The sequence below is a fragment of the Bufo bufo genome, chromosome 1, assembly GCF_905171765.1.
Source record: "Bufo bufo chromosome 1, aBufBuf1.1, whole genome shotgun sequence".
NCBI classification, from domain to species: domain Eukaryota; kingdom Metazoa; phylum Chordata; class Amphibia; order Anura; family Bufonidae; genus Bufo; species Bufo bufo.
In genome coordinates, this window is record NC_053389.1 from 471129735 (window position 1) to 471157068 (window position 27334).

Below are 27334 nucleotides of genomic sequence, written 5' to 3' on the forward strand. Positions count from 1 at the left end.
CAGTATTTCAATGCATTTGTCAGACGGATCCGCATCCGGATCTGTCTGACAAATGCCATCCGTTTGTGTCCGGATTGCCAGATCCGGCAGGCAGTTCCGGCGACTGAACTGCCTGCCGGAATCCTCTGACGCAAGTGTAAAAATAACCTTACTTGTCCCAAAAATTAAAGGGGTGTTCTGGGAATGAAGCTGATGGCCTATCCTCAAGGTAGGTCATCAATATCAGATAGGTGGGGGTCCGACACCCGGCACCCCTGCCAATCAGCTGTTTGAATAGGCCAGTGACATCACATTCAGTCGCATGGCCTAGGCACAGTTGAAATAGGTAATCAATATCAGATCGGCAGAGTTCCGACTTCCAGCACCCCACCAACCAGCTGTTTTTAGAGACAGGAGCGCTGTGTTCTCCTGTTCTCCTTACTATTTACCTGCTCACCATAGATATTGCAGTGGTGTGCAGGTGTAATTGCAGCTCCTCTGTTCCATTAACTTCAATGGGACAGAATGGACTGTTATTATAATTGCTCTATACCATTCAAGTCAATGGGACGGGGGAGCGGAAATTACACCTGCTCACCGCTGCAATGTCGACAGTGAGCAGGTGAACAGTGAAAGACTGAAGTGCTCATACGAGTCTATCCAAAGAGCTGATTGAGGATAGGTCATCAATATAGGAAACCGGCCAAACTTCAGTAAGATCTAAAGGACATGCCTGCTGAAAACTGAATTATTCCTATTTGGCTTTCTTCACATGCAATTTTGTCTTACAAATAAACTGCAATAATTTTGTGTTTTTTCCCCCAAGTGTTTTAGTAGTGGTTTTCAGTCTCTCAGTTTTGACATCGGTTCTTTTCATTTCCTATGGAGAAGCCTATGGAAATAACCTGAGACAAATGCCACGGACAAAACATCAAGAATATCATGCGTTTTTGACAAGTGTTTTCTTAGAGGTTTTTTTTCCCCACACATTTTTTAAATTAGTTATTTATTCCTGATGGCGAAGTCAGTGGAAATAAGTTATCCATTTGTTTCAGGTTAAGGATAACTTAAAGAGGTTGTCTCATCCCGTCGTTAGTAAGGCGAGATGAGACACAGTTCCGACCACAGAGCTCTGGCGCTCTGCTGTTTCAGTAGCTCTCATTGCTGTGCATGAGAGCTACTGAAACAGCGTAACACAGCAAGCTATGCCATTTCTGAGTTAGGGAGACAGCATAGCCTGTTGTGCATGGCAATGAGAGCTACTGAAACAGCAGGGCGCCAGAGCACTGTGATCCGAACTGTGTCTCATCTCACCTTCGTAACGGTGGGATGAGACAACCTCTTTAACAACCAAAATACCCCTTTAAGTCATAGTAAACTATAGATACCGGAGCTCAGCATCTCTACCCCTACTATATGCTGCTTTCAGATAGGGTTTCATAGAAGTTTTGTCATGGAGTGATGGAAACTTCAGTAAGGTCTACAGAATTAAATGGAAACAAGATTACAGTTTACACAAGTTAACATGTTGCTGGAAAAAATAGCTTTCACGTTTGCGCTTATGATTTCCTCTGTTCTGCTGCGAAAATAACAGAAAATATGGATCTGCAACACTGCCAGACGGACACCAATAGCTACAATCGGATTGTTGGGTTCCTGTTAGGGAGTCTGTCATTTTACTGGTCAAAACAGTTCTGCATGCAGGACTTTTCTGTTTTGTATTGCTGATGCAATAATCCTCAACAGAGGCGCCGGATCAGCAGTTCGCGCTTCTTCCTCTTCAGTTCACCAGTACACAGTCTCCTTTGTAGCGGCGATGCAGTATAATTACTTCTCATCCCATTTAAGTTAATGGGACGGAGCAGTTGTAATTACACTGCGTCACAGCCACAAAGGAGACTTCACTGGTAAACTGAAGAGGAAGAAGCACTCGCACTAGCGCCATAACCTATTCAAACTGCTGACCGGTGGGGGTGCCAGGAGCCAGATCCCTGCTGATCTGATCCTGGGGATAGGTCATCACTATTAAGCCACTGCACAACACCGTTAATGTTACATATTGATAAGGGCTGTAGGAAACTATAACACGATCAAACAACAGCACCTACAAATGGAAAACATTGTGAAAAACCTATCTTTCTTTACTACAGAAACAAGCAAATGAAAGGGTACTCTTAATAAATCCTCATGGAATAAAACATAGCTTTTTTTCAGAAACCTGCTGCCAATATAAGAAAATGAATATAATCTTTAAATATATTACAATCTGAGACTTATATAACTACTAATGTCACAAAGACCATAAAATATGGAAATGCATTTTTATTCCATGCAGGAACAAGAAGAAATCCTTTGACATGAAGATTATTTCTTTTATGTTAGTACTGTGATTCTTAGAGAATACGTACAAGATTTTCATTAAAGTTTAAAAAAAAAAAAAAAAAAAAAAAAAAAAATTCTAGTTTAGACTGTTCAAACAGTCCGAATGTATAAAATAAGCTTAGGTCACTTGCAAACCTGCTGCACAGCTTAGAAAGCATCCAGGCAAGGCACGCAACACAAAACTGCAATAAAAACGGGAGTTCATTATAACAAATCATACTGCAGCGTACCATAACATGATACTCTGGGGGAGGGTAAAAAGCACTGCTTTCAATATATCTGACTAGGTAGCCATAGGCCATTCACAACAATATAAACATCTCTCTCTCTATATATATATATATATATATTTGGTAATATATACACCGTGCCAAAAAGGCACAATTAATCAAAAGATCACAATTCGACAAAAGATACTTGAAGATATTTAAGCAAACTTTTACACATCCTTCAATATCTTGTGCATCTTCTTTCTAAAAGGAAATCAAGAATAAAATGCTTTCCAAGTCCTTTTTTGTATGTCAGACATATGCTATACATTGACTCCAACAATCTGGCTGTTGTAGTCAGCGTTTTCCATACGCAAAATATATGGAATAATACTATCGATCTGTACATTGCCAATTAGGCCTGCAAAGAAGAGCTCCTCCATAATGGCAGCACTCATTAGTCTCAGGGCTGGCAACCGCAGTAAGAGCCGAGAAAGCCTAAGAAAAGAAGAAAAGTTTAGTTGTGTCCAGAAACATATAAATAAATATATATTGTACACACACTGTCAGCCACAACATTAAAGCCTTAAGTTGTACTTAAACTTTTAACTAAACTTTATTAAAGCCTATTCTAAATGTGAAAATAATTTATGTAATGCACTTTATTTTTTTTTACTTTTCCATGCGAAATAGGCACCGGACGTTTAGGTGCCTATAGCACTTTATAATTCGTACTCCGATACAGCACTGTGTATGCGGATGTGTTATGTAATGAGGATTCCCCTGTGGCCGCTGCTCCTGCCTGTACAAGCACTACTCCACAAAAGCCTGGCATACGAGAGCAGCCACAAACAGGAGAGCAATAGCTCTCTAAAATGTGAGCTCCTGCCCTATACGCTGATGCTCATATACTCATTGTAAACCTTTTAGGTCATGGTCAGCAGCTAGCCAGCACCCTACGCCGGAAACTGCAAGGCACTGGTTAATCCAACAATTTGGGGAGCCATACCTAGCATCAACTATTTGAGTTTGTGCTACTGTAGCTCTTCTGTGGGATGAGACCACATGCATTAAAAAGCCTTTGAATACTGAAACTCCTGACAAGACTCACCGTTTTGGAAATCCTGTAATCCAGTCATCTAGCCATTAAAATTCTGCTATTATGAAAGTAGATCAACTTCAAGAATTTATTGCTCAACTGCTGCCCGATATATCCCACCCCTTGACAGGTACAGCTGATGAGAGGATATTATTCACCTCACCTATCAGCAGTTTTAATGTTATGGCTAACTGGTATATATATAGCAGAGACGAAGGAAAAGGAGATCATGATACCAAAAAAGTATATTTTATAGAAACATGGTTAAAAAATGACATAGATGGAAGCAATAAATATATGGTGCCATAAACATGATGAAAATAGGAGCGGAGGACAGAAAAAGAAAAACGCCACCCTGGGAGAAAAAGCGCACGGATCAGAAAAGCATGGTACAGTATATGTGTAAAGCATGGGAGTCAATACTGAATCAATGATCTAACCCATGTACTGAGTACTGGAGCAATGAGGTACAAGGTGGGACACCTGTCAAACGCATAGCACCTCTGTAAGTAATAATTGGTGTGCAGACAAAAAGTGAGAGATGGAAATATGCTGCAGACCAATAAGTATAAAAAGTAAATAAACAGAGGAGGGCAGCAGGAAACATGGACTCACCAAAGCCAGGAACCGTGTGCGAGAAAACCCAGGGTGGCGCTACCCCAACGCGCGTTTCGGCGTACCTTCGTCATGTTTATGGCACCATATATTTATTGCTTCCATCTATGTCATTTTTTTAACCATGTTTCAATAAAATATACTTTTTTGGTATCATGAGCTCCTTTTCCTTCGTCTCTGCTATTTAACTCGGGAGCTTTTACCGAGTTCTATTTCTGTGTGTCCCCTGTTTTGGGGCTTATATTGGGTGGACATCGTCCTCCCGCCCCTTCCCCTGGGACACTTTGGGTTAATTTCTTGTTTCGCTGGTATATATATACATGCATATATAACAATCTCACCGGTAGGTATCATCTGGGTATGTTTTGGTGACATAGTCTTGGAATTCCATGTAGGCTTTTTCTTGGAGTTTTTCAATATCCAATGCATTTTCCAATCCAGGGTGATCTGCAGATATATTTAATGTAGAAATTAAGACAAAAGTTTGCAGTAATGAAATGTCATGTCAGACTAGGTGTCAGAAAGCAGCGATATGAGGACTGGTTTAGGTGCTCACAGTAAAAAGCTGGTGGTGACCATTGACATTCATTTCTGGATTAAAACAAAAGTTCTACAGAATTAAAACGACAAGTTCTTGGGGTTAGCCTTTAGCTCAATTTTCGTGATTTGTATAGAATTAGGCCCCTTTCACATGAGCGAGTTTTCCGCGTGGGTTCAATGCGTGACGTGAACGGATAGCACCCGCACTGAATCCTGACCCATTCATTTCAATGGGTCTGTGTAAATGACAGTTTTTTTTTATTCACATCACAGTTCTGCGTTGCGTGAAAAACGCAGGATGTTCTATATTCTGTGTTTTTCACGCAGCCCTGGCCCCATAGAAGTGAATGGGGCTTCAGTGAAAAACACATTGCATCCGGAATCAAGTGCGAATGCAATGCGTTTTTTTTACTGATGGTAGCTAGGAGATGTTGTTTGTAAACCTTCAGTTTTTTATCACGCATATATAAAAAAAAAAAAGCATCAAAACGCATTGCACTGGCGCGGAAAAAACTGAACGCAATCGCAGACAAAACTGACTGAACTTGCTTGCAAAATGGTGAGTTTCCCTGAACGCACCCGGACCTAATCCGTCACGCTCGTGTAAAAGAGGCCTTAGGCTTCACAGCAGCCTAGGGGCACATGGAGATACAGCCTGAGCCCAAAGAAATCGATTGTCATGTATGTAAAGCCTTAGAGAGTTATAAAATGCTTGTGCTGATAATTCTTGGGAACAGAACCATGGCTTACATTTACTAATCGGGTCTAATTTGTAGGAAGAGTAAATGTAGACTGTCTGAAAATGCACCACATTTATCATAGTGGCTGATGCTGGATGAAAACCTGGTGCATCTTTAGACTGTTATGTCTAGATTACCGTATATTTGCTGGCTTAGCTTGCACCAAACATTTGTCCAAATGCCCCGAAACTTTCTAAATGTACCAAAGCTCAGCTTCATAAATGTACCTACACAAAATTGCCCATGTCCATTTTGAGGTTTAAAACCAAGAAATGGTGAAAATATTGGAAAGTCATTCTTTTTGATGCATATAACATAATGAAGGCTTCTATAAAAACGAGATTTTTGTATAACTTACCAGTAAAATCTCTTTCTCGCTCTTTCCTTGGGGGACACAGAAGACCTTGGGTTTAGCTCATCTCCATAGGAGGCGTGACACTAAGTGAAAACTGTTAAGCCCCTCCTCCACAGCTATACCCTCAGCCTGGAGAGAGAGACTGCCAGTTGCGTGTCCAAGTAGTGAGAAAAGGCAAAGTCCAACAAGGAACCAACAAGCCAACTACCCAACGGGTAACAAAAAACTCGGAAACCGTGTAGAGAAAAAACAATGAATGGGTGGGTGCTGTGTGCCCCAAGGAAAGAGCGAGAAAGAGATTTTACTGGTAAGTTATACAAAAATCTCGTTTTCTCGCCCAGTTTCCTTGGGGGACACAGAAGACCTTGGGACGTTCAAAAGCAGCCCAAAAGGGGAGGGACCACAGCTCCAAGGCGAAGCACCCTAAGGCATCAAGGAACCGCCGCCTGCAGACCCAGGCGGCCAAGGCAGCATCTGCCAAAGCCAGAGTATGCACCCTGTAGAACTCGGTAAGGCGTGCAAGGAAGACCTGTGGCCACCTTGCCCAAATGCATGGCCGAAGCCCAATGCCTCCGGCCCAGGAGGCACCGATCGCTCTCGGTGACAGCAAGGCAGAATCCTGCCCTCGGTGCGGTAACCTCAGCAATAGCCAATCTGATAACGCGGAGGAAAAACCACCCTGGAGTCCGTTAACCCTAAGCGCGGGCCTCCAGGAAACCCAAGAGACCGAACGTCGACAAGAGTCGGAGATCTCCAAGTAAAAACGGCCAGGCCCAAACAACGTCCAAATCGGTGACGTGTTGAAGCGAAAGGCAAACACCACCTTCAGAAGGAAGGAAGAAACGGGATGTAGAACAGCCCTGTCCTGGGAAAGACAGAAGGCTCGGACAAAAAAAGGGGGCCATTCAGGCACCCGTCAGAGACACGACTGATACGGAAACACAACCGTACAGGACAGCCGGGGTAGAGAGAACTTCTGTAACGGCTCCAAGGACAAGATTGGAGCGCCGAGAGCTCAGTATGTAGTTCCCAGGGCGGTACCGAAGGACAGTACAGAGGAACCAAAGAGCCACTTCGAGTAAGAAGGTCTTGACAGGCCCAGAGGGCCGGCGAACGCTGGAAGAGGAAGAACAGCGCCGACACTTGACACCTCAAGAAAAGGAATCCCAGTCCCAGGCCGGACTGGAAAAAAAGACAGAACCATGGGGAGAGAAAAGTCAGAGTGGGGAATGCACAGCTTCCCACAGAACCCCAGACAAAAAAAACATAAATCTTACGACAGATCCTGGACGAAACACAGCCAGGAGCGGACAGTAGCGCACCCGCTGGAGTCGCCTGGCAAGCGGGCGAAAACCCAATGTGATCAGGCGCAGACCAGTAACACGGGCAGAAGGGTCGACAAAACTGGTCCCGTCGGCCCCCGAGCAACGTTGTCCCTATTCACCCGAGTGGCGGAGCAGAAGGACAGACGGAAAGGAACCAAAGGGTCTGCCCAGCATCCGCCAGATGCCAGGACAAGACAGGCTAAAGTCCATGCTGATGTAGCCATGTTCTACAGTCCCGGTGAGGGAGATCAAAGGACAATCTGGACCGAAAGGTAGTCCCCCCAAGTTACCGAGAAGGTAAGTCTACAGTAGGACCATTGACTTAGAATGGACCACGCAATCTGCTCTCAGCGGGAGGACAGAAACGCGGTAGACTCGGTAAATAGGCACAGCTAATACAGCCAGTGTGAACAAGGGAGACAGTACGAGGCCAAAAGGAACACCGGAACCATCCACATGAACAACCATGCTCTCCCCAGAAGGGGAGGACAGTGAAGGAACAGCCTCTGAAGTCTGGCGGGGCAGAAGCCACATCGGAGTGATCTGTACCGAGCGGGAGCCAAACAGAGACGGCGAGATAATGGTAGTCGAGACAGAGGCCGGCATAACACCCTCCAACCGAAAGGAGGAGTGGGCAACAGGGAAGTCATAGGACAGCTCAAAAGCAGAACCCTGCTACACTGTGAGATGCCCGGTTCACCGCCTCGCAGAAGGCGAATACCCTGAAGAACCCAAGGTGGAAGTCCTCCGGACCTGGGTAATCGAGCACCCAAGAGAATTTGGGTGACCTTCCCGAGAAAAGCGGCCCGCACCTGGTAGCAGATCAGACTGAAGCGTAGAGGCGCCAAGAGGAAGGACTCATACCACACTGCATCCGAAGAGGAGGAAATTGCAGCAGGCAAGGGAACTGCAGTCCTGCCAGAGCCAACGAAGAATTCGAGGGGCGCTGCAGACAACAGCACTCTCGACCATGTGACCACTAGCGCAGGGAAGCAATACCGTGGAAGGACGAATGGGCACGCATCTAGGAACCACGAACACTCCATGGGATGAAGGGCCAACTAAATGAATGAGTACCACCCAGCTCCGTGCAGCAGAGAGCAAGTAGAGCCCGTCCGGGTCAGGTGGACAGAATGAACTCCTTAGAGACGAGTGCAAGGCTTGCGGCAAGCATCGTATCCCAAGAAAACAAAAGTATGCCGCAGGAAGCAGGTGAAGCATATGTACGAGCAGCCCCGTAAGCAGTGAGAAGGCCAACCCACCTACAGGAGGAGAAGGCATACACAGCCCAAACAACGCACAAGAACGTCCGCTCACTGCAAAAAGGTTACTTCAGCGAAAGAAGGGGGCTCGCCACAGAGGTGCAAGGTGCAACCTGAAAGGGAGTTATGCACAAGCCTAGTATAGCATGCAATGGAACGCAAGCAGTCCGCCCCGAAAGGGGGAATTGTACCTGGCAAACTGCAGTCGGCAAGAGTGCAAAGGCCGGTCCCAAAAGGGAGTGATGCCTAGGGCCGTACCTACTTCAGAGAAGCAGGACATACCCTATAATTCAGCATGAACGCAGGAGGTCCACCTAGTGAAAGGGGAACATGCACAGGGTTATCCTAGCATTAAGCGAGTGTGCAATAATACACCCAACACTGAACTTAGCGAGAGTGCAAGTACTCTGCCAATGAAGGGGGACATGTACAAGTCCAGCACAGCCATACAAGGACAGTCGTGAATCTCATGAGCGTGCCAAAATCTGCCCATGGAATGAGGGGTGGTCACGCACAAGGCCAGCACCGTATCCAATGGGAGTGCAAGCGTTCCACCCATGTTAGAGGGTCATGCTCATGGCCAGCAACGTATCCGGTGAGAGTGTAGCATGCCGCCCAGAAAAAAGGGAGGGTAATGCACATGGCCAGCATCTCATCCAGGGAGAGTGCGAGCACCCCGCTATGTATGGGAGTCATACACATGGCCAGCAACGTACTGGTGAGAGACAAACACAGTCAGTGAGAATGTGTGTATGTCACCTGAGGAAGGAAGGAAGGCATGCCCATGGCTGGCAGCGAATCCAGCGAGAGTGCGTACACCGCCCATGGAAGAGGGGTCATGCATATGGCCGACAACGGGTCCAGCGAGAGTGCAAGCACCCCGCCATGTATGGGGTACATGCACATGGCCAGCAACGTACCTGCGAAAAAACAACCACAGACAGAGGGATGTATGTATGCTGCCTGAGGGAAGGAGGCATACCCAAGGCCGGCAGCGAATCCAATGAGAGTGCAGCATACCGCCTATGGAAGGGGGTCATGCCTATGGCCGGCAGCGAAACCAGTGAGAGTGCAGCATAGTAACATAGTACATAAGTACATCATAGCACATCAGTGAGAGTGCAGCATTCCGCCTATGGAAGGGGGTCGTGCACAAGCCAGTACCGTATCCGGTGAGAGTGCAGTATTCCGCCTAAAAAGGGGGGGGTCATGCACATGATCGGCAACAGATCCAGTGAGAGTGTAGCGTTCCGCCTAGAGAAGGGGGTCACGCACATGGCCGACAGCGAATCCAGTGAGAGCGCTGCGTTCCGCCCATGGAAGGGGGTCACGCACATGGCCGGCAGTGAATCCAGTGAGAGTGCAGCGTTCCGCCTAGAGAAGGGGGTCACGCACATGGCCGGCAGTGAATCCAGTGAGAGTGCAGCGTTCCGCCTAGAGAAGGGGGTCACGCACATGGCCGGCAGTGAATCCAGTGAGAGTGCTGCGTTCCGCCCATGGAAGGGGGTCACGCACATGGCCGGCAGCAAATCCAGAGAGAGTGCAGCGTTCCGCCTAAGGAAGGGGGTCATGCACATGGCAGGCACCATAACTGGAGAGATGATGAATGCAGCCTACGGAAGGGGCGCATGCACTTGGCCAGCGCCGTATCCTGGAAGAGGGCAAGAAAACCGCCTAAAAGGGGGAAATGCCCTAACAGCGACGCAGGCTGGGAGCGCAACACCATGCCGCGTGTGGAAAGAGGGTATGCAGACATGCAGCACCTGAGGCTGCAGCGTCCTGCGCAGCCCACAAGAAATCTGTTAATATTATATATATATATATAATTTTTTTATTTTTTTTTAAAACACAGCCTCTCTGAGGCTAAAGGGGGCCACCATATAGGGGCACAGATTATCAGGAAAAAGGGGGGCCAACCATACAGGTCCATTGGGAGCCGGCCTGTACCCAAAGGGTTAACAGGGATCCGGCCTTGAGGGTGGCGCTGCGATCCCCTGGGGGCGGAGGAACCTCCCGGCGGGAAGAATTCGCGCCTGGAGAAGTTCCCGCCCCCTGGGGGGGGGGGGGGGGGGGGGATGGACCCAGAGACCAGGTGCCTGTGCTGAGGGGAGACAGCCACTGGCTGCATGTCCTATGGAGCCAGGCAGGGGGGGGGGGGGAGGCAGAAGCAGATTGCTGCTCTGCGGCACCCCAGGGGCCAGCGTAGATCCGGCAGGGGACCAGAGGCCCAGTATGGGGGTCAGGCACGCAGGAGACCAGAGTGGGGAGGTGGGGGACGTAGGGCTGGAGAAGCCAATCTCTCACCATAGCCGTCTTCACCCTCAGTCCATTCCAGCAGGGTCGCCCCTTCAGCTACTGGCACCGTAGTGGCAGGACGCTGGAAGAGGGACTTGGCGTGCGGGCGACCCTTGCGCTGGCGGGATGTAGGGGAGCTAGGCTGCCCTGATCCACCTTGCCTTCTGTGGGGGAGGCAGCAGTGCGGGTGACCGGCACTGGCGCAGCTCAACCCCGGGAGAAACAGAGAGGTCTAGTGCGTCTCTGTTGTCCCTGATGATCTGGAACAAAAAAGAAAAGAAAAAAGTAAAAATCTAAAATTTAAACAAGGAGAAAACAGCCCTGCAAAGCAGGGAGTGTCTTGCCTCCTTGGACACTAAGCAAAAACTGGCAGTCCCTCTCTCCAGGCTGAGGGTATAGCTGCTGGAGGAGGGGCTTAACAGTTTTCACTTAGTGTCACGCCTCCTATGGAGCTGAGCTATACCCAAGGTCTTCTGTGTCCCCCAAGGAAACTGGGCGAGAAATGAGGTTTTCCATTTTGCTGCAAACACCATGAAAGTTGTGCATTTATAGTAAATGTGGGCCTCTGCACGTAACAAAACTGAAGCCTAAAGTAACATACCTGGACTAAATAGGACAATTGCTTTCAGGTAGGCATACTCGTACCCATCAAGTCCAAGTTTAACCATGCTATTGCAGAAGTCTTGAAGTTTAAAGATGTGGTCCATCACCAACTTTAATTTGTCTCCAGTAAGTTTATCTGTCGGAAGAGAGGACACGGTCTTGAAATCAAATTTTTTTTGTTGTGGTGTGCTCCTTCCAACTAAAAGGTCAACTACGAGGTAGCCAAGTCACACAAAAAAGTGTTATGGGTAAGAAGACGGCGGACATGCCAGTAAAACTGGTATGGGTGTAATGGTGCGAGTGATGCGCTATGTCCCTTGTTTGCTTTGCTCGATTCAGGGCACCTTACGTTTACACTAGTACTTCTTGTTTCTGTTTAATAAAAAAATATCTGAAATAAACACTGAACTTAAATGGGTTGTCTCACTTCAGCATCATGTAGATAAAGTTAATACAAGACACTTACTAATGTATTGTGATTGTCCATATTGCTTCCTGTGCTGGATGGATTAATTTTTCCATCACATTATACATTGCTCGTATGCAGGGGCTACAACCACCGCTACAGCACAGATACAATGTACCTGGGGCAGGAGCTGCTGTGCATGTGTGCCTATGTACGCTCCCATAGTCAGGGCTACCTGAGAGGTCAGTGCTTTTTACTATAGTGTGCAAGCACGGCCACTGTTGTTGGATTGCAGGGTGGTCATAACCCCTGGATACGAGCAGCGTACAATGTGGTGAAAAAATAAATCAAGCCAGCAAAGGAGGCACTGTGGACACATGTATATGTGTATATCTACAGGCTGGAAAACCTCTTAAATACAATTAGCAGTATCTTTTGGTTGCCCATTAAGCAGAAAAACAAATCTACTCCTACTATGGAGAAGGCATAGATTCACACTACATTTACAATCTGAAGGTTAACTAACCCTTTAGACAAGTTTATATAGAAATGTTCTAAATGTCCTGAAGTTATTTTTTGTAATATACGGTACTTTATTCATGGATTGTACTGTTTTACTAAACAATAAGGCACCTGAAGTATATCACTCTTTGGAATCAGTACACTTGTACTTTGCTGGTACAAATGTATGGATTCCACTGTACTGCTGGAATAGACGTCGACATGAAATGTTGATTCTAGGATGACTCTTAAACAGTACCTGTAACTTCTCCTGACATGTCTGTCGGGTAAATACTTGCAAAACAATTATGGAACATCTCTTCTTATAAAACTTTGTTGTACCAATATGTTATTATTCCTCTAGCAGTTTGCAGTGAAGGTCCAGACGGATGTTACCAGTTGGGGTGTTTCCCTGCACAGTCTGGCACTGGCAGCACTGACTGGATAGTGTCAGACTGTGCAGGGACACCCTCCCAACTACCAGACTGCTGGTAATTCACAACTTCCAGCTGGAATAATAAAGGAATGGCACAACACAGTCGTAAGAATAGCTTCTCCAAATTTATTACAAGGTGGAATCAGGTAGTTGGTAAAACAGACCTGTCAGGAGCGGTGACAGGTCCTCTATAATGTGGGAATGTAAGCAGAGGCTCTTACCATGCTGCATGCCGTGCAGGTGATTAACAAACGCTGTTAGTATAGTCGACACATTCATCACTTGGGAGCACTGAGCAAGACCAAGCGAAAACAGCTCGTTCCAGCAAGCTTTCACTAGAGAGATGCTGACCTCTTGCCTAATAAGAAACAAACATACACAGTCAGCAGGCTGGAGAGAAATTCTGAAATAGGTTATTAGATTATTAAAAGTACACATTTCAAAATTGTGGATTTAACTGTTGAGTGGTCAAGAGAAGCGGCTTCCTTTGCCAGCAATACGTGAAAGGAATTTGTGAGTCTCATACTCACCCAAGAGCTTGGAAGGAGGGAATAGAGCGGGCCCAGTGCATGGACAGGAATAACAGCCGTGATGCTGATTCACAGATATAGTGCACATTCAGGTATTCAGGCATTGGGGAAGGCATGGTCAGCTGGGAAGAATACAAAAACATACGGTTTCAGAAAGCAGAAATAAATGGAAAATGTGCAGACATGCAAAATAAAAGTATCCCTATAAATAATTTTACTTTCTTCTATAAATGTCATTACTTTCAAAGAAAATATGATTTCCATGTTTTTATTTTTATTAACCCCTTTATTATGGGGCAATGTTCGGCTTTTCATTCTCTGCCTTCCTGGAGCCATAACTTTCTTATTTTTCCATTCAAATAGCCATACGAGGGCCTGTTTTTTTTAGCGGAATAACTTGTACTTTCTAATGGCACTATTTATTATTGTATTCGATGTAGTGGGAGGCTGGAAAACATAAAAAATCCAAATGGGGTGGAATTGCAGAAAAAAATGCTAATCCACAACAGTTTTATAAGTTTAATTTGTAAAGTGTTCCCTATGCAGTAAAAATGACATGTTACCTTCATTCTCTGGGTTAGTACAATTACAGTGATACCACACATAGTTTTCCCTGTGTTAATATGTAAATATAAAAACTTTGACAACTGTGATTTCATAGTAAAGAGGTCACAGAGAGGCACGGAGCATTATCAGTCATGTTAATGCTCCGTGCCTCTGCAGTCTGCATCGGGTCTTGGCACTCTTTCACGGAGCGGATGCCACGCACGGCATTCGCTCGTGTGAACCCAGCCTAAAACGGCAGAAACCCGGAGGCTATGGTGCCAGTTGCACTTCAGAGTGGATGCCATGTTTAAATACTCTACCACTGACATATATAGTGATATGGCGGTAGGGAAGTGTTTTAAAGGGGTTCTGCACTTTGTTTTAACTGATGATCTATCCTCTGGATAGATCATCAACATCTGATTGGCGGGGGTCCGACACCCGGGACCCCTGCTGATCAGCTGTTTGAGAAGGCAGCGGCGCTCCAGCAGCGCCGTGGCCTACTCACTGTTTACCGCCAGCCCAGTGACGTCACAACTAGTATCAACTAGCATGGGTGGGGCTAAGCTCTGTTCACTTGAATGGAGCTTAGCCCCGCCAACGCTAGTTGATACTAGTCGTGACGTCACTGGGCCGGCGGTAAACAGTGAGTAGGCCCCGGCGCTGCTATAGCGCCGCTGCCCTCTCTAACAGCTGATCAGCGGGGGTCCCGGGTGTCGGACCCCCGCCGATCAGGAGCTGATGATCTATCCAGAGGATAGATCATCAGTTAAAACAAAGTGCAGAACCCCTTTAAGGGAGCCTGTTACCAACAACGTCCCTGTTAAACTGGTTTCCATAGACACATAGCTGTGGTTCACCTGATTTCTTTTGTTGATCTGAGGCTACGTTCCCAAGTTATGATACTTTTTCTTAATATCCAAATTAGGCCTTTGGTGCAACATGGGCATCACTGTTGCTCTCGTTGCATACAGGCTCCACTCCTTTTTGTGGCCAGCCACTCCCTCTGCCCTGTCAATCAAAGCAGCAAGGGAGGGGCCGGCCACAGACAGCAGTAGTGCTTTGGTGCAATGAGAGTAACAGTGACGCCCTTACTGCAGCAGACGCCTAAGGCCTCTTGCACACGGCCGTAGTGCTCCCGTGGCCGTACTGTGGGCCACATACGACGGTTCCACAATACACAGGGCACCGGCCGTGTGCATTCCACATCACGGATGTGGACCCATTCATTCTGTAGTGCTTCCGTGGGGTTCCGATCCGTGCTTCCATTCCGCAAAAGGATAGAACAAGGGACGGACGGATCACGGACCCATGCAAATTGCGTTCCCCAATGCACAGAACGGAACCAAAAAGTTCATGTGCAAGAGAAATTATGGTTTTAAGTCTCGTATTTCTGGCGCGTATCTTGTAGTAAAAAACATGTTAGATTTGCAATATGCAAATGCCAACAAATGTGAAAATATTCTTACAGTGCAAATCAAAGAAGTGTTTGACAGCTTAAGGTTTTACACTGAAAAACAAAGGCATATAACAAACAGAAGCAAGATAAAGTACAATTTTAACCAGAAACGGATTACATACTGTACAAGTCTAAAACCAACACAGACTAAGCTACCTATAAACTCATACAATTTCATCTTCACCTAAAGAGCATGCTGGATAGTTTATAACATGGTACCCACGATGCCCCATGGAAGAGCACAGAACGAATTTCAAACCCTACCTTGAAGGATATGTGGGAATCACTAAGAAGGGGTCCTTCCATTTCAACAACTCCAATGTCTTGAAAGAGGTTAGAGCTAGATTCAATGTTTTCTGACAAGTCCTGGGAAGAGCTTTCAGACGGGTTAAGAGCTTTTGCTAGTGTATCAAAGGCTCTGAAATACAAACTAGTGATACTAAGAAAAGCATGGTAATCATTCATCTGATTAATCTCATAGTGACTCAGAATGACAATGTTTTGCAAAGCTGCCCTGTAAATCTGCTTTAGTTATGCTTGAAGAACTGAAATGAAGAGCACATGGAAGTCAATGGAAAGTTCCCAATTTCTGTGCCAAAACAATTGGCACAGCTAAGGAAGCATTCCATTTTTTTTTTTTACATTTTACAACCACCGTTTGCCAGCCAGGAAACAAAATTCAACAGTGACCGCTTCCATGTCAGCTCTGCCAGGGAGTGCCAAACCAGCTTCCCAGTGTGAGGACCCTGCCTGTCTACATGATCCATGTCACATGATCCATTACATGTCACATGATCCATTACAATACAACAGCATCCACTGACAGCCAGACTCTCTCTGCTGGACTGGATGGGTTGGATCTTTTAGAACAATTTCATCCACGATCTTTGTCTCCTATAAGATGAGGAGCACCAGGCATGTTTGGTAGCTACTTACCAAACATGCCTGGTGTAAGTAGCTACCAAACAAAAAAATACAAGATGTTCCGCACTGTGGAAAATCTCAGAGGACGTGGTCGGAAGCCAAAAGTGACAGCTGTGCTGGCCAGGAGGGTAGTTAGAGAGGTGAAAAAGAATCCAAGGATCACCACCAAGGCCATCCAGGTGAATCTGGGCTCTGCTGGTGGCAATGTCTCAAGGCAGACAATCGAACAGACACTGCACAATGCAGACCAAGGAGGACGCCACTTCTCCAGATAAGGCACACAAAAGCTCGCTTGGCCTTTGAAAAAGCTCATCTGGACAAAGAAGACGACTTCTGGTCTTCTGTGTTATGGTCAGATGAAACAAAAATGTAATTGTTTGGTCACAATGATGTTTCCTTCATTTGGCGTAAAAAAGTAGAAGCCTTTAACCCAAAGAACACCATCCCCACTGTCAAACATGGTGGTGGGAACCTAATGCTTTGGGGGTGTTTTTCAGCCAATGGACCCGGGAACCTAATAACAGTAAACGGAACCATGAAAAAAGAGCAATACATGAGGCTTCTCAACGACAACATCAGGCAGTCTGCAGAGAAACTTGGCCTTGGGCACCAGTGGACATTTCAGCATGACAATGACCCAAAACACACAGCAAAAGTGGTGAAGAAATGGTTAGCAGACAACAACATTAACGTTTTGGAGTGGCCCAGCCAGAGTCCAGACTTGAATCCAATTGAGAATCTGTGGAGGGAGCTAAAGATCAGGGTGATGGCAAGAAGACCCTCCAACCTGAAAGATTTGGAGCTCATTGCTTAAGATGAATGGGCAAAAATACCTGTGGAGACATGCAAAAAGCTGGTCTGCAATTATAGGAAGCGTTTGATTGCTGTAATAGCCAATCAAGGTTTTTCTATTGATTATTGAGAAGGGTATGAATAATTTTGGACTGGACACTTTTTGCTCAAATGTAAATAAAAGCTGAGAAATGTTTTTTTTTACACAATAATGCCTCTTGTACATAGTCTTATTATCTTTTGGGACACCCATGTCATTTCCCGTCAAAAAATGACTTGCTGGTTGAATAAAAGTAACTTTAAGTCAAAATTTGCCAGGGGTATGAATAATTATGGGCAGCACTGTATATTCTCCCCCAAATTGCATGTCTGTGAAGTCAAGCCAAATGAATAGCTGGCTTTGCTACGCATGTTCACAATGTAAAGAGCTGCGTCACCCGAAGTCGATTTGCATAAAACTTTGTTGTAATACTATACGGAGCTCCCGTACAGTATTAGAATGTATTGGCTCAGATGAGCAGAAGTTATTACTTTGCGAAGTCTCATGAGACTTCGTGATTTAATTATTATTGTAAAAAAACCTTGATATTGAACTTCGGTATAGAGTTCGGTATCAAGGTTTTTAACGGTAAAAATGAATTCACAAAGTTATTACACGAAGTCTCATAATAACTTTGGCTCATCTGAGCCAATACATTCTAATACTGTACAGAGCTCCCGCTCCGTACAGTATTACAACAAAGTTTTATGCAAATCGACTTCGGATGAAGCAGCCGGAGTCGATTTGCTCATCCCTATAAAGATCCCTTTACACGGGCTCAGAATCCTGCAGATAATCGCCAATGACCTTCATAGGAACGTTCGTTAGTGCTTATCAGGCAGTGTAAATGCGCCAATTACCCGATAAATGAGTGAAATGCTCGATCATCGGGTAAACGATCATTCATGTGGTCACAAACATTATCGTTTTACACAGCATGATCTGCTGCCGGCAAACTGAGTCTGTATGGGGACAAGCAATGGCATTAGCGATCACTCCTCTCCATACTGAGGAGGAGATTTCTGCATGTAAATGCTGCCGCCTCCTCCACTGACGAGATGTTGTCTCGTGTAAAGGGAGCTTTAGAAACGAAAAAAAAAAAGTACCTGGTGACTTCATTGTTGGACTGATTATCTTGCGGAAGTTCGGAGAGTGACGTATCACCATTACTCAGACTTTCCACAGCAGAGAGTTCTGTGCTGGACTGAGACGTCTCTTTTGTCTTGCTAAAATTTGCAAGTGATGTGACAACATTGGCCAAGGTGCTTAAATCTCCCTGGCAGGCTTCGACTTGCTGGAAAACAAAGTGGAGATTTAGAAGAAAAAAGAAAAAAAGAAAATTACAATTTCATCTGTTCAATCAATAGTTCACCATGATGAGACAATTTATTTTTCTAGGCTTTGTCTAGAACAGCATTTGTAATAGCTTTATTTATTTTACATGTAATAAGATTGACCTGAGAATATTATGTCTTTTTTTTTTTTATAACCTAAAGGGAACCTGTCATCAACTTTCTGCTGACCTCACTGAGGGCGGCATAAAATAGTGACAGAAATGCTGATGTCAGCGGTGTGCCACACATCAGCTACAAGTAAGAGGTTGCTGAGAACCAGCTTCATAATAACAGCACAGGCAATGAGAAGAGTCACATCTACCTGAGAAGAGTCCTGGTTATTCATAATCTCCTGCTCTCTGCCCATCTGCTGATGATTGGCAGTTCTCTCCTAGAGAGAAAGGGAGAAAACTAGGTAGAAGACGGTCAGTCATCAGCAGGAGAGCAGGAATTCATGAATAACCAGGACTCTTCTCAGGTGGCCGTGACTCTTTTCAAGGCCTCGGCTGCAATGATTGCGATTGTGAAGTTGGTACTTTTTACTTATGAATAACGGCAGCATTAAGTAGAGACAGGCGAGTTGATTTCAGCGGTCTGTTAGTATGGACAGCATAAAGTTGATGACATGTTCCCTTTAAGGTCAAAGGCCCCCAATTATTATTGTTTTTTAAAGCCTGGGGTCCTGGATAATGAGCATTCAGAAACGCACCCCTGAATGACATTAACCCTTTCACGCCAAGCGCCGTGCATGTACACCTGCCCAGGTGTACAAGCTGCGGGTGGCCACCTGCTTCTTTTAGCACAGGGCTCAAGATGGCGACCAAAACAGTCGCCAATTCGACTTAGAATTGTAAAATGGCAACAAGACTTTGTAATCTTGTCACCATTTGCGCCTAGACCCTCAGTTATTCTGCCTCTAAGAAGAAAAGGCTTTGATCCAGCAGACACACATGAGCTGAACAGACATTGCACGCGCTGCTCTCAGTGCGCGTCATGTTCCCTCAGCAGCACAAGGGAGAAGGATGCAGTCCCTCCCCCCTGTACCGCTGCCACCAATAGACTGATAGCAGGGAGGAGGAGGGGTGGGGCTGTGGCCACTGCACCACCAATGAATATAGTTTATGCCTGAATACAAACGCAGGCTGCGGGTGCCGGCCATATCCCATACCCAGCCTCTATGACTGCGCGCTTCGATTCGCCATGATTAACCCCTCAGGTGTGGCACCTGAGGGGTTAATTGCGGTGGATCGCAGCACGCAGTCAGAGGCCGGGTATGGGATAAAATTGGCACCAGCAGCCTGCGTTTGTATTCAGGCAAACTATATTCAATTAAATCGATGTATTAATTATATTCATTGGTGGCACAGTGCGCCCCCCTTAACACCAGTATTATAAAGTATAATCATTGGTGGCGCAGTGCGCCCCCAACCCCTCCAGTATTATAACTATTATAATCATTGGTGGGGCAGTGGCCCCATTGTTAAATCGATTGGTGGCAGTGGCCACAGGGTCCCCTCCCCTCCTCATTAGTGGCAGGTGGCAGCCTCTGATCGGAGTCCCAGCAGTGTAACCCTGGGACTCCGATCGGTTACCATGGCAGCTAGGACGCTACTGAAGCCCTGGCTGTCATGGTAAGCTCCCTGCTGCTGTGTTTACTATGCACAGCGCAGAAGGGAGAGTGTGAGGTTCTATTCACCCTAATAGAGCTCTATTGGGGTGAATAAAACAAAGGATTAAAAGATCCCAGGTTCTGGTCTGGTAAGTAAAAAAAACAAAAAACACCAAAATACAAAAAGTTTAAATCGCCCCCTTTCCCAATTTTACATATAAAATATATAAACAATAAAAAAAATACATATTACATATTGCCACACCCGAAAAAGTGCGAACTATTAAAATATTTAAATATATCTCCTTTGCGGTGAACGCTGTAACAGAAAAAAAAAAAGAAAAATGCGCAATTTGCCCTTTTTTTAGTCACCTTGTCCTCCCAAAAAATAGGATAGGACTATTCTATTATGGTCCAGATGTTCCATAAAATGCAGAATACACGCAGCTTTTTTTGCGTTTTATCTTTTTCGCGTGGTATCAAATGGTATTGAGTATCGCAATACTTTTTTTATGATATCGAATCAAAATTTTGGTATCATGACAACCCTAGGTAAGACATGTCTTTTTTTTTTTATTATACTGTAATTATATGTACTGCATTTTTAATTTGGTGACTAAAAATTTAATTTGGCTAAAACTTTTCAGGTTAGGAGCCAATGGCTTCTTGATATTTTTTTAGTCTGGATGGCTGTAGCAGACACCCGCGGCTAATGTCCACAACCGGCAGTAATGCTGATTGCGGACATTTAACCCCTCAGATGCTGTGGTTAATCCAGACCACGACATCTGAGCGTGCTGAAACCGAAAGTGCGCACTTTTGGTTGTGCTCCAGCTCCCCCGTGTGGCGATCGGAGGAGCCGTAGCGTGTATGCAGCAGCCCGTGTCTTTATGAATGACACAAGGCTGCTGCATAGTATTTCCTATGGAGCCATTGGCTGTAATAGGGTTCCATAGGAAAGTAGTGAAATCATTATAGATTTCAATGCAAGTGCATTGGAGTCTATAATAATAGCAATCAGATGATTGCATGTTATAGTTCCCTATGGGAACTATAAAAAAAAAAAAGTAAAAAAAAAAAAGTTCTAATCACCCCCCTTTTTCCAAAATAAAACTAAAAAACTAAACAAAAATACACATCATGGGTGTCGCAATGTGCAAAAACGCCCATAGTATAAAAATATATTCCCTATACGGCAAACAGCTAAACGGAAAAAAGCGTCCAAATAGACGATTCACCGTTTTTGGTCACTTCATTTTCTACAAAAAGTCATACACACCCCAGAATGGTATCAATGAAAAGTTCAGATTGCCCTGCAAAAAATGAGCCCCCATACAGCTCTGTACACATAATTACAAAAAAGTTATAGGGGTCAAAATATGGCAACTAAAAAAAAACAGATTTTCAAAACGCAAGAAAAACTATACATATCGCCGGATTCGTACTGACCTGTAGAATAAAAGTAACTGGTCAGTTTTATCGCACATCGGATGTCGTAATAAAAAACCCGTAAAACTGTGGTGGAATCGCTTTTATTTTTTGCAATTTCACCTCATTTGGAATTTTTTTCACGCTTCCCACTAAGTCATATGCAATATTAAATGGTGGCGTTGGAAAGTACAACTTGTCCCGCAAAAAACAAGCCCTCATATGGCAAACAAAAAGTTATGGCTCTGGGAAGGCAGGGAGCGCAAAACGAAAACGCAAAAAAAACCTCCAGTCCTGAAAGGGTTAGACATTCTGCACAGTATGTCATCTAAAAATATACATTTATGGTACACATGAGGGTAAATAACACCTTCCCGACCGTTTATATACTAGGTCAATAGCAAACACAGCACCTCGTTGGTTTAACAGAAGATCATGATTGCATAGTGTAAGGTGTTAACATTGCAGCCCCAGGCCTAAGGGTAAGACTACAAGTACAGGTTTTTTAAGTGAAAAAACTGTGTTTGAGCTGCAGGCAGCAAGTTATAGAGCAGGAGGAGCTGAACAGACTGATATATAGTTTTATAGTAAAACTTGTATTTTAAACATTTAAATTCCTGCTCCTTCTGGGGTTTGAAGCCAAGGAGACGGTCCTATCAGTGACTGACAGCTATCTCTGTATACACAGTCATAGAGGGAAGCCGGTCATCACTGATAGGACCGCCTGCTTGACTTCAGAGCCCAGAATGAGCAGGAATTTTAATGTATAAAACAAAACCATATATCAATCTGTTTAGTTCTTCCTGCTCTATAAAATGCTACCTGTAGATAAATTTACATTTTCATGGTGACAGGTCGTTTTTTAAGCCAACATCAGGAGTAGCTCATAAAATGAGAGAATGTATTAAAGGATAGGAACTTCTTCTCATTTTTTTTAAATCCACTCCTGCACATAGAGTGACCCAGGTCTGCCTAGTATGTGAGCCTATTAGGCACTAATATGTTACATGTTTGTGCAACACAGGGAGGCATAATATTCTATAATACAGAAGTATTGCAGTTTATTATCTATGTGATTAAAGGGATTATCCGTGAAATGATAATGATCACCTAGTTTCAGAGCTCTGGGGAGCGCAGTCAGCAGTTTTCCAAGCACAGCGCTGTACACTGTATAGATGTGGGTAGTATTTCAGCTCAGCCCCATCACTACAATGGGGTTGAGCTGTAACTAGGCCATGTGTCTGATGTACAGCGACGTCACATGACTGGATAACTAGATTTTTTTACTTACCGTAAAACCCGTTTCTCTTCCGTTCATTGGGGGGGGACAGGCTTGACCATGGGTATAGCTGTTGCCACTAGGAGGCGGACACCAAGCACAAAGGTGTGAGCTCCTACCTTCAGCTATACCCTTCCTACAGGGACTAAGAGGAAAACCAAGGAGGCCCGTAAAAGAGAGAACGGCTGGGAGTTGTGTCCCTCAATGAACGGAAGAGAAAACAGAGTTTACGATAAGTACAAAAATCGAGTTTTCTTATCCGTATCATTGGGGGACACAGGCTTGACCATGGGACGTTACAGAGCAGTCCCAAGGGTGGGCATAAACAAGAACCCTCCGGCCTTTCTGAGAACTGCCGTCTGCAAAACTCTACTCCCCAGAGAAGCGTCAGAGGATGCAAAGGTGTGTACTCTGTAAAATTTGGAAAAGGTGTGCAAAGACGACCAGGTAGCCGCCTTGCATACCTGAAGGGCCGAAGCCCCATGAAGCACTGCCCAAAAGGCCCCCACTGCCCGAGCAGAATGAGCAGTAACCCGGAAGGGTGGGGCCCGGTCAATGACATGGTAGGCTTCCACAATAGCCAAACAAATCCATCGGGAAATGGAAGTTTTAGACACAGCCAGCCCTCGTCTCGGCCCCTCTGGAATGACGAACAGGGAATTCATCCGCCGGAAAGATGACTTCTGGGACAGATAGATGCAAATGGCTTGTACTAAATCCAGAGTGTCAAGCGACGAGGATGAGACGGGGCAGGACAAAAGGAAGGTAGAATGATCTCTTCATTGAGATGGAATGCCGACACAACCTTCGGAAGGAAGGACTGAACGAGGTGAAGGACTACTTTGTCCTGATGGAGGATCAGGAAGGGCGACCGACAGGAAAGAGTCGCGAGTTCCGACACACTACGGATGGAAGTGATTGCCACCAAAAAGGCCACCTTGTAGGACAGGAAGCGAAGCGACGCGACATCTTATGCAAAAGGCTCAAACGGTGGAGACTGGAGATCGCTGAGCACTAGATTAAGATCCCAAAGATTCAACGGAAAACAGAAAGGGGGCGCAGCGTGCGCAACCCCATGCAGAAGGGTCTGAACCGCAGAAAGCAAAGCCAATTTCCGCTGAAAAAGAACGGAAAGAGCCAAAACTTGCCCTTTGAGGGAGCTAAGAGCCAGCCTCAAGTCGATGCCCGACTGCAGGAAAGATAAGAGTCACGGCAATAGGAAAGGAATGAGAGACAGCTGGTGACGCTCGCACCAACTAAAGTAAGACTTCCAGGTCCGGACTCAGGAAGACGACAGCTTTCTGGCACGAATTATGGTGTGGACAACAGCATCCGAAAAACCCCGAGCCCTTAGTATGGTGGCTTCAAAAGCCATACCGTTAAAATGTACAGACCCTAAATTCGGGTGGAAGATCGGTCCCTGTGACAAGATGCCCTCCCGAAGGGGAAGACACCAGTGTGGAGGGTGACGAGAGATGCATGCCACACTCGGCGTGGCCAATCGGGGACCACGAGAATGAAGGGTAGACCTTCAGACCTGATCTTCCGGAGGAATTGCGGAATGATGGGAAGAGGAGGGAACACGTAAGGAAATGTGAACTGACTCCACGGAATCACTAGGGCGTTGTAAGCCAGGGCCATTGGATCCTTGGACTGCGCGACGAAGTTCTCGACCTTGTAGTTGAAGCAGGAGGCCATATGATCCACGTCTGGCCAACCCCATCGCTTGCAGATGGCTAGAAAAACTTGCGGGTGAAGAGCCCATTCGCCGGGATCGAGACGCTCCCGGCTGAGGAAGTCGGCGATCAAGTTGTCGACTCCGGGAATGTGAACTGCCAACAGCGCTGGAACATGGCTCTCCGCCCAGCTGAGAATCAGAGCTGTGTCCGCCATGGCTGCCGGGCTCTGGGTGCCACCCTGGTGATTGAGGTACGCCACAGCCATGGAGTTGTCGGACTGAACTCGAACAAGACGTCCCCGGACATGGGCGGTCCAATAAAGCAGAGAGAGACGAATTTGCTCTCAATTCCAGAATGTTGATTGGGAGGGAGCGATACTCGTGTGACCACACGCTTTGAACGGATAGATTTTCCCAACACTCCCCCCAAACCCCGGAGGCTTGGGTCCATTGTCAGCACCATCCAACGGAGAAGAAGTAAAGAGCGGCGAGACGTCAGCATCGGGGAAACCAACCACCACCTGAGGGCCCGGCGGGTCAGGACAAGTAGTCGTATAAGCCGATCCAGGGAGGCTGGGGAACGGTCCTAATTGGTTACAATCGCTCGCTGAAGAGTCCTGGTATGGAACAGAGCATAGGGAACTGCTTTGAAGGCAGAGACAAGACGAGAACAAGGGGAGAATCTGAAGACGGAGAGTGGATAGCTTCTCCGGGGGAAAGCGTACCTTGGCCTGAAAGGTGTCGAGTACCACGCCTAGAAAGGTTATCCGCTGAGATGGATAAAGACACGACTTTTGCCGGTTCAGGATCCATCTGAAACGTTCCAGAGTGTCCAGGACTATGCGCAGACTATCTGACGTTGCCCGGAATGAGACCCTTTATCAGGATATCGTCCAAGTATGGAATCGCCACTATACCCCTGGCATGGAGAAAAGCCATGACCGCCGCCAGAACCTTCGTAAAGACTCTGGGAGCTGTGGCCAGGCCGAACGGGAGGGCCACAAACTGGTAGTAAAATGGGGCCCACTGCGAACAGGAGAAATTTTTAGTCACTGACACAGATGGGAACAAGAGGAGTGTCCTTGATGTCGAGGACAGGTACTCCCCCGGTTCCATGGACGCAATGACTGATCTCAAGGGCTCCATCCGGAAGCGGCGGAGCCAAAGGAAGTGGTTGAGTGCTTTGAGGTCCAGAATGGAACGTCCCCTCCTTTTTGGGGACCACAAAGAGATTGGAGTAGAACCCGCGAAAACGGTTTTGCAGAGGAACCGGTATGATCACTACCTGCCGCAGAATTGTGTAACTATCCTGAAAAACTAGATTATGGTGACTCACCTGTAAAATCTCTTTCTTGCTGAGTTTTCATTGGGAGACACAGGACCGTGGGTATAGCTTGCTGCTGCCACTAGGAGGCGACACTAGGCTAGAACTGTTAACTCCTCCCCTGCAGGCTATATTCCCAGCCAGGAGAGAGCATATCAGTTTGTGCCCAAGCATTAGGATAAATAAACCGAAACAAGAAGAATAAAAATACGCAACAAACGCCAGTGGTCCGAACCAAACTGAAGCAACCCATAGCTAAACATAGTGTCAAAATGAAATATCAATACTGGGTGGGTGCTGTGTCCCCCAATGAAAACTCAGCATCGTAAGCCATCCTTCAGGTGGGGCTATCTGCAGGGGGCGCCTACCCGTCTCGGGTTAGTGCGCGCCTAAGGGGAGTGTCGGGAGGCCCGGAGCAGCCTCGCGCCAACCCCGCTTGTCAGCGCGGGCTGGTGAAAATGAATTAACCCCTTCAGTTGGGGGTTCGTCCGGGATCCTGGATGCTGATGGTGGCGCGATGCGGCCCGCCAAGTATGGGCCCCGTTAATTTGCGGCAGAGGGAGAGGTCAGGGGAGACTAGCGGGGAGAAAAAAAAAAAAAACACGGCACGGAAGGGGGGGTAGGGGACCTGAATTCCAGCTTGTAACCCTCTGAGATGACATCTCTCACCCAGGCATCTGACATGTGAGCCAGCCAAACATGACGAAACAGATAAACACGGCCGCCCACCAGATCAGAGGGCGCTGGAAGCTGCACGTCATGCAGAGGAGGTCTTGGGGTTATAGGACTTGGAGCCCTGTTGACGGGGACGCCAGGAGGGGCGAGGTTTAAAGGAAGGCTTGCGCTTCTGATCTTCCTCCAAAGGGTCCCCCGAGGAGAGACCCTGACTTAGATTGTTTGCCCACTCATCTATAGCTTTGTTCACCCATGTAGAGGCAAAAACCGGTCACAGTGATTCCAATTTTTTATCCCTGATATCAGAGAAAGAAGCCCCATCCGCCATCGGCAAAGTCGCATGTTTTGCCAAGCAGGATACTGGCGGGTCAACTATAGGTGAGGACAACAACTTCTTAGTCAAATCCTCCAGGAATGAATAAAGGACGTCTAAGCGTTTTGGTAAGGCAAAACGTCTATCAGGAAAATTCCACTCCTTGGAAAGAGAGGAATCAAAATCCTGGTGGTTGGGAAAACATTTGGGCGAGCAACGGGTCCTCCTGAAGGAAAAGGCCGGACAATGAGGGTGCAGGGTCCTCAACCTGTAAGGTCTCGATAACCGCTGTAATGAGATTGTCCACCATGGAGGACAGTTTTGAAGACTGACTCTCAGGAGACAAAGTCCGCATCTGAAAACCTCTCCTCAGAACATGCCTCTTCCAAGGAGGACACGTCGAAGTAAGACTCTCTGGGAGGTGGCGGAGAGGCAGAGGAAAGGGGAGGATGGTCTGGCCCGTTTAGCGGGATGGCCGCGAAGGGAATGAGCCCCAGGATCCCCAGTCTAACTGGTCAGAGAATGGCCTTGCGGACAAAAACCCCAGTATTTCCACAATGGCTTTGTTGGTATGGGAGACGTCCTGTACCATCCTTGACAGGGAGCGCGCCCACTCTGGCTCTAACATAGGCTGGGCAGTAGGGGCGACTGGGTGA

General features: G+C 46.4%; 1 protein-coding gene across 6 annotated transcripts in view; it reads right to left on the reverse strand.

Moving 5' to 3' along the window:
- Nucleotides 1-1179: 1179 nt before the first annotated feature.
- NR2C1 (nuclear receptor subfamily 2 group C member 1) overlaps nt 1180-27334 on the reverse strand; it is a 77722-nt gene continuing 51567 nt past the window's right edge. For 5 of the 6 annotated variants that reach the window (XM_040408905.1, XM_040408878.1, XM_040408892.1 and 2 more), the window contains 7 exons: nt 18145-18332; nt 15547-15712; nt 13278-13399; nt 12969-13105; nt 11403-11540; nt 4626-4731; nt 1180-3068 (listed from right to left, as the gene is read on the reverse strand). In XM_040408905.1, the coding sequence (XP_040264839.1) occupies nt 2894-3068; nt 4626-4731; nt 11403-11540; nt 12969-13105; nt 13278-13399; nt 15547-15712; nt 18145-18332 (1032 nt within the window). In that variant the 3' untranslated portion in view covers nt 1180-2893. The remainder of the gene's footprint in view (nt 3069-4625; nt 4732-11402; nt 11541-12968; nt 13106-13277; nt 13400-15546; nt 15713-18144; nt 18333-27334) is intronic. The other variant, XM_040408911.1, reaches the window with a different exon arrangement.